The sequence below is a fragment of the Hordeum vulgare genome, chromosome 1H (genome assembly GCF_904849725.1).
Source record: "Hordeum vulgare subsp. vulgare chromosome 1H, MorexV3_pseudomolecules_assembly, whole genome shotgun sequence".
Lineage (NCBI taxonomy): Eukaryota > Viridiplantae > Streptophyta > Magnoliopsida > Poales > Poaceae > Hordeum > Hordeum vulgare.
Genome location: NC_058518.1, coordinates 344,378,885 through 344,386,437, shown reverse-complemented (window position 1 = coordinate 344,386,437; position 7,553 = coordinate 344,378,885). Strand labels below are relative to the sequence as shown.

At 45.4% G+C, this 7,553-nt stretch overlaps 1 protein-coding gene across 1 annotated transcript; it reads left to right on the top strand.

The window, feature by feature from the left end:
* Positions 1-455: 455 nt before the first annotated feature.
* On the top strand, positions 456-7,456 carry LOC123435241 (phospholipase D gamma 1-like). Its single transcript, XM_045115559.1, has 10 exons — positions 456-2,537; positions 2,920-3,036; positions 3,447-3,641; positions 3,956-4,204; positions 4,304-4,372; positions 4,454-4,601; positions 4,812-4,960; positions 5,063-5,224; positions 5,811-6,008; positions 6,748-7,456. The coding sequence occupies exons 1-10, from the start codon at positions 789-791 to the stop codon at positions 7,039-7,041; spliced, it is 3,330 nt and encodes a 1,109-aa protein (XP_044971494.1). The 5' UTR covers positions 456-788; the 3' UTR covers positions 7,042-7,456.
* Positions 7,457-7,553: the final 97 nt, after the last annotated feature.

Sequence of the window (7,553 nt, the reverse complement as noted above, 5' to 3'; positions counted from 1 at the left end):
CCGCGGCTGCAGAGTCTGGATAAGATGAAACAGAGGCTCGGAATTGAAATTCTTACAAATGTAGGTTTTTTTCGAAAACATGAAACGTTTTCTTAGATCCACTTACGAAGGGATTGCGGGTTGAATGTCATAAACATCAAGGACTTTTTTATAAAATCACCGCGGCGGGTTTTCCGACAGAAACGATAGCCTCTTTATTATTAGCTAAAGATAAAGATTTGTGCGATAATTAATTCTGGACGGAGGGAGTACTTAGACGCAAATTTAATAATATCCTTCTTTTTTAGGCAATATAAATCTGTCAGAAAGCCGAAACTAATCTAATGAAGCAGAAGTCAAAACAAAGGCATAATCGCATCCCGTCACGTTATCTTCCGTAGTTGGGTCTATGCGAGCATGACATGCGGGCCATACGTGTATATGCAGCATCGCACGCGCAGAACCCGAACGTTGGAACCGAGGGCCGGTTCAGAAATCAGAATCGAGCGAACTGGTCAGCGTCCACATCCGGCTGGGCGTGGGCGTGGGCGTGGGGAGCCGCCGTCCCGGGCCCGGCCAACCCCAGCGACCGTCCCCGATTTCGATCTCATTTCCCCCGTCCCGTCGTGGTCGCCGCCCACTACTCCACCATTACCACGCACGCCACCCCGCGGCCGCCGCCCCTCGCCGCGCCCCCCTCGCCTTCGTCAAACCGACGACTGAGCGGCGAGAGCCGGATCGAGCAATTTGGGGGAAAACAATCGAGGGATACACACGTCCCCTGAATCTTGACGGAGGCGAGATCGGCAATGGAGGGGAGCAACCACGGGGGGCAGGGGCAGCCGCAGCACCAGTACCACCAGTACCCGCCGCACCCGCAGCCGGAGCCCTACCCCTACCCCTACCAGCACCAGCAGTACCCGCCGCCGTCCGCCGCGCCGGCGTCCCACTACCTCGCGCCCTCGCCCTCCTTCCCGGCCTACTCCCCCGCGCCGCCGCCGCCGCAGCAGTTCGCGCACCACTCCGGCCCGCTCCAGCCCTACCCGCCGCCGGCGCCGCACCAGCAGCAAGCGTACCCTCCGCAGCACGCGTACCCGCCGCATTCGCAGCAGCAGCACGGGTACCCACCGCAGTCTCCTTCGCCCTACGGCTATGATCCCTACCCGGCGTACCCGTCCTACCCGAGCCCGGCGCACCCCTCCTACCCGAGTCCGGCGGTCTCCCATAGCTCCAGCTTCCACCACCAGCCCCATCCTTCGGCCCCCGACCACCCCGCGGCCGCCTACCCGAGTCCGGCGGTCTCCCATAGCTCCAGCTTCCACCACCAGCCCCATCCTTCGGCTCCCGACCACCCCGCGGCCGCCTACCCTAGTCCGGCGGTCTCGCATAGCTCCAGCTTCCACCACCAGCCCCATCCCTCGGCCCCCGAATCCCCTGCAGCCTACTACCCGAGTCCCGCGATCTCTCCTAGCTCCAGCTTCCACAACCACCCCCATCCCTCGGCCCCTGAATCCCCTGCGGCCTCCACACCGCACTACCCCATCGTCGATGGGTTCGCCAACATGAACCTCTCCGGCCGCCACAACTACACACAGGCGCCTGTGTCGTCGCCCTCCGTACTGCCGCCTTCTGCCTCCTTCTCAAACGGTGGAGGGATGCAGATGGTGCCATACGGTACCGTGGCCGGAGGGTCACAGCATGGCAGCATGAGGGCGTCGCTGAAAGTGGTGCTGCTCCACGGCAGCCTCGACATTTGGGTGCACGACGCCAAGAACCTCCCCAACAAGGACATGTTCTCCAAGAGGGTCAGCGAGCTCCTCTCCGTCGGCGGCAAGTCCAACGCTAAAATGACAAGCGACCCCTATGTCACCATCCAGGTCTCCTATGCCACTGTCGCCCGCACCTACGTCGTTTCCAATAGTGAGAACCCCGTTTGGGAGCAGAACTTCCATGTGCCAGTTGGCCATGAGTCTGCTGAGGTCGAGTTTGTCGTCAAGGACAGCGATGTCTTCGGAGCTCAGCTCATTGGAACTGTGGCCATCCCTGCCGAGAGTCTCCTTTCTGGGGACAGGGTTGAGGGTGTCTACCCTGTGCTAGAGCCCAATGGCAAGCCGTGCGCTCCTGGTGCTGTATTACGGCTTTCTATTCAGTACATCCCAGTGGCTCGCCTGACAATGTACCACCATGGTGTCATTGCTGGTCCGGACTGCCTTGGAGTGCCCAATACTTACTTCCCGCTGCGCCGTGGCATGAGGGTGACCCTCTATCAGGATGCACATGTGCCCGATGGTTCTCTCCCAGATATCTGGCTTGATCATGGATTGCGCTACCAACACGGGCAATGCTGGCGTGACATGTACAATGCCATAAGCCAGGCACGGCGGTTGATTTACATTGTGGGTTGGTCAGTGTTCCACACGATCCACCTCATAAGGGATGGAGCTGAGAAGGCACCATCACTTGGAGAACTGTTGAAGATGAAGTCGCAGGAAGGCGTTAGGGTATTGCTTCTTGTATGGGATGATCCAACATCAAGGAGTATTCTCGGTTTCAAGATGGTATGAATTATTCATAGAGTCCAAACTGCTGTCTCGAGGTCTTTACACTAGATGACCACCTTTTATTTTTGAGGACACTAAATGAACAACATAATTTTGCATCCAAACTGATAATTTATAGAACAACATTGTCATGTTTTTTCAAATGTTTAGATGCTCACCTTATTAAAGGATGGCACAGCCCATATATGTTTGTTGCTGTAAACATACCATCATATCTGATGTTATCAAGTAAAGGAGTTACTAAAATATCTAGCTGTCATATAAACAATATCGAGAGGATATTCCTGAAACTACTGTCTGTATTTTCTGTGTTATTTTCGTTAGATACATCTTCCGTGTCTGGCCCCATTTATGATTTTGGGAATTGATGTACTTGTAGGATGGTTTCATGGGCACACGAGACGAGGAAACACGTCGGTTTTTCAAGCACTCTTCAGTTCAAGTATTACTTTGCCCAAGATCTGCTGGGAAGCGTCACAGCTGGGTGAAACAGCAGGTTATCCCTGCCGTGATGGCCTACAGCTTATCCATTATAATAGATAATTTGTTTCACTGAAACTATATGTTCACTGCACGTAGTGAATATGAATGGCTTTCATTTGTCTACCAACCATGACATATGTATCCTTGGAGGTTATATGATATATCATGCTGTTGTGTTATATACTTCCGAGTAGGTTCACTGTTTGGCCAGTAAAATAAATATAATATATCTAACACAAAATGCAGTTCTATTTTATACCGTATCAAGTACTCCGTCCGTCCCAAAATAAGTGTCTCAAGCTTAGTACAACTTTGCACTAGAGTTAGTACAAAGTTGAGACACTTATTTTGGGACGGAGGGAGTATTATACTGTAGAAATCATTAGTGCCATTTGTTTAACATATGAAGGTCTTGAAAACCAGGAAACAGGAACCATTTTTACTCATCATCAGAAAACAGTTATTGTGGATGCTGATGCCGGCAATTATAGGAGAAAAATAATTGCTTTTGTCGGAGGTCTTGATTTGTGTGGTGGGCGATATGATACACCTGGTCATCCTCTGTTTCAGACTCTTCAAACTTCACACAAGGAGGATTATTACAATCCAAACTTTGCTGTAAGTTTCTGATTCCTTATCATATACTTGTGTCTTGAAACAGATTGTTTAGAAAGACATAAACTTGTGTGTTGGTTCAGTTTCTCATGCACTCCCTCCTTTCCATATTAAGGGACATTTAATATGGCACCAAGGGAGTAACAGTTACCACCATGCTCTTAATTTTGAGAAGGGTAGGAACCTTTTGTGATGTTTGGTTCTTAGTCGTCAGAAGGAGATCATCTTGTAATAGGAATAATAGTTGCATGTCACCATATTCTCAGTTTATTTTTGTCACTGCTCTGAAAATATTTGTCCTTGTCATCTGCTTGCAGGCAGTTGATGCCCGTGGCCCAAGGGAACCATGGCATGACTTGCATTCCAGGATCGACGGTCCAGCAGCTTATGATGTTCTGAGGAACTTCGAGGAGCGTTGGCTGAAGGCATCCAAACGCCATGGGATTAAAAAGTTGGGAAAATCAAACGATGATGCACTTCTCAAGATTGAAAGAATACATGATATTGTAAACATTGATGATGCAATTTATTTTAGTGACAATGACCCAGAGACATGGCATGTTCAGGTATTTACAGTTTTTCTGTAATGCAAATTCAAAGTGTCTTCCTTCTTGTTTTGACTCAGGCATCCAACTCTCTTAGTCTCTTTTTACTTTAAAAATTAGGTGTTTCGCTCTATTGACTCAAACTCCGCCAAGGGGTTTCCGAAGGACCCACGAGTAGCAACCATGAAGGTAACTGATAAACTGAAACACAACATGACGTTATATTCTGCAGTTTTCGCTGCTGACTAACACTTTTATTTTGGCTAACAGAACCTTGTCTGTGGGAAGAATGTACTAATTGATATGAGCATACATACAGCTTATGTGAATGCCATCAGGGCAGCCCAACACTTTATTTACATTGAGAACCAATACTTCATCGGTTCTTCATTTAATTGGGATTCAAACAAAGATATTGGTAAGCATGTAGTCTAGAGTTCTCTGTTTCTTCTTTTGTATGATCTGACTAATGAACAGACGCCCATCCTTAGAAGAATATTAGTGCACAGTCCATTTTTATCCATTTCTGATACAACTCCTTGATTCTGTTTCCATCTAATGAAAGTGCAAAATATACCAAATTCTTTAATTGATCCCAACTCATGATGGTAAAACTGTTGTCTTTCAGGGGCTAACAATTTGGTACCAATTGAAATTGCTCTCAAAATTGCAAACAAGATTAAGGCAAAAGAGAGGTTTTCCGCATACATAGTAGTTCCTATGTGGCCTGAGGGTAATCCAACTGGTGCTCCTACACAAAGAATTCTTTACTGGCAGGTTCGATTAAGCACCCTGTTTCTTCCTAATTTGTTTTGGTGGAGCATACCCAGTCTGTTTATATTCTGTGATCACATGTTTTGTCTTTCTCTTATATTGTAGAACAAAACAATGCAAATGATGTATGAGACAATATATAGGGCCTTGAAAGAAGTAGGTCTGGATGATATATACGAGCCTCAGGATTATTTGAACTTCTTTTGTCTTGGCAATCGTGAAATTGAGGACAGCCCTAGTACTCCAAGTACTGCAAATAATCCTCAGGTGTGAATTTCTCTCTTGTTTTTCTTTCAAGTTTCAACACGCTATCCTGGCTCAAACCTGCAGTTTTTATTTGTTCCAGTAAGGCTGAACTGGTTACGTTTTCAATCATGATAGTAAAGAGAGTAGCCACGACACGTCTAGCTTATGTGACCTTAGCATGAATTGAGTTTTCTGTTTTTCTTGGTAAAATATTGACATGATTCTGGTAGCCTTTATGATGCATGATGCACCACAGCATCAAAGTGTCAGTTTCTTGCTGCCACTGGCTCTTTGCAGATGAATCTTACTGTGAAGGGCCATATCCCTAGTTCTTAAAAGGAACTTGATAGAAGGTATTGTTCTTTTGGTCATACATGAAGACCAAATGGCCAATGCGTACACCTGTTTTTCTGCCAGAGGCTACTTGATAACTTTTGCTTAAGACAGGCCTTTGGATGAACAACTGAAGTGATTTCGCAAGTTATGTTGATGCTCTACCAAAATTTTACATTTTTTGTGGGGATATAGTTTGAACTTCTCGGTTCTTGCAGTATTTGAATTTTCACTAGTTATTGTGACATGGAACTTACTTTTACTTCCTATTCAGGATCAAGCTAGGAAAAATAGGAGATTCATGGTTTATGTACATTCAAAAGGTATGATTGTAGATGATGAATATGTGATCATTGGATCAGCTAATATCAACCAGAGGTCGTTGGAAGGGATCAGAGATACTGAGATTGCAATGGGAGCATATCAACCACAGTATACATGGGCAAATAAAATTTCTGCTCCCCGTGGACAGGTAATGCCTCATGTTTCGAGTTCAAGCTGCTGAATCACATTTTTTGGTACCTGCAGAAAACAGGTGTTTTCATGAGCTTGCGTTTTGAGATTGTGCCTGCAGATTTTGTACTTGTCTTCCTGATGTTAAGCGTTGCTTAGAACCACTGCTTCATTACAATTGTTTCACCTTACTTATTTTTTACATTTTCAGAGAGACTGCCTCCAAATACACCCATTTAACATTTACCTTTTTGTATTATATATACACTAAACTATAGACACGTAATGACGCATAAATACTGTTGGTGGCAATTCTACAAGTACAGTTCTGTGAACTAAATACTCCCTCCGGTCCTTTTTAGTCTGCATATTAGCTTTGTCCGAAGTCAAAGTATCTCTACTTTGACCAAATTTATAGAAACATATATCAACATTCACAACGTCAAATTAATATTGTTAGATTCATTACGAAATGTAGTTTCATGAAATGTGTATTTGGTACTGTAGATGTTGATATTTTTTAATATATATTTGGTCAAATTTTGTAAAGTTTGACTTGATACAATTCTAATATGCGGAGTAAAAAGGACCGGAGGGAGTACTAATATGTGCATTCTAAAACAGAGCGCATTCTAAAACAGCAAGTGAAAAAGATTGTCGGGGTATATTATCTCATATCTTAGGGTAATAATCTAGTTATAACGCAGCTGGTATTTCTGGATTATACTCTAAATCAAGTTTGGTGATTTTTTATGTAGATTTATGGCTACAGAATGTCCCTCTGGGCTGAGCATATTGGAATTATCGAGGAAGACTTTAACCATCCAGAGAGCCTAGAGTGCATGAGGCGGGTTCGCCAACTCGGGCAACATAACTGGGATCAGTTCTTTGCCAATGAGGTGACTGAGATGAGAGGCCACCTCCTCAAGTACCCTGTAAGTGTTGACCGTAAGGGCAAGGTGAAACCCTTGCCAGGATGTGCGACATTCCCAGACATGGGCGGGAACATCTGTGGCTCCTTCACGGCCATCCAAGAAAACCTCACGATATGAATTCTGCTAATGCAAGCATGCAATTGTTGGTGACTTCTTGGATATCCTGGACAACGAAGATGCCGAAGTAGCACTGTCTTATTCCTGATAACATAGGTAGGGAGAGAATTCCGCAAGCCAATATATAGGTAGCAGGCAAGTAGGGCAAGTTGGAAACTAGAAAAAAAAAGTTCAAGTCATTCCTGCCTTTTGTTGTTACCATCTTAACTCATCATGTTTGGAAACTAGGAAAAAAAAGTACAAGTCCCTGTAGATAAGATGATGGCATGTTGGATCCCTTTTGAAGGGAACCTGGCGTTTGTAGCATGTAACCTGGAGTATGTTATATGTAAGTTTATGAAACTAAGTTTCTAGTACAAAACTGTAAATGCATTCTGCACAGTATTCTGAAGCAATGTTGGGCCTTGGTGTGCTACTCTTGTTGTTAATGGGAATTGCTAGGTGGATGTGGCAACCGGTTTCCATTTTTTTAAACTGAAGTATTGTTGCTTGAACCACCATCCTGCCTTTTG

What these genes read in the sequence shown, in the direction of transcription:
- LOC123435241 (XM_045115559.1), top strand. Translation starts at nt 789, where the DNA reads ATGGAGGGGAGCAACCACGGGGGGCAGGGGCAGCCGCAGCACCAGTAC. An exon ending in CAGAGACATGGCATGTTCAG is followed by an intron (nt 4,205 to 4,303) that starts GTATTTACAGTT and finishes TTTAAAAATTAG; the next exon opens with GTGTTTCGCTCTATTGACTC. An exon ending in CACGAGTAGCAACCATGAAG is followed by an intron (nt 4,373 to 4,453) that starts GTAACTGATAAA and finishes TTTGGCTAACAG; the next exon opens with AACCTTGTCTGTGGGAAGAA.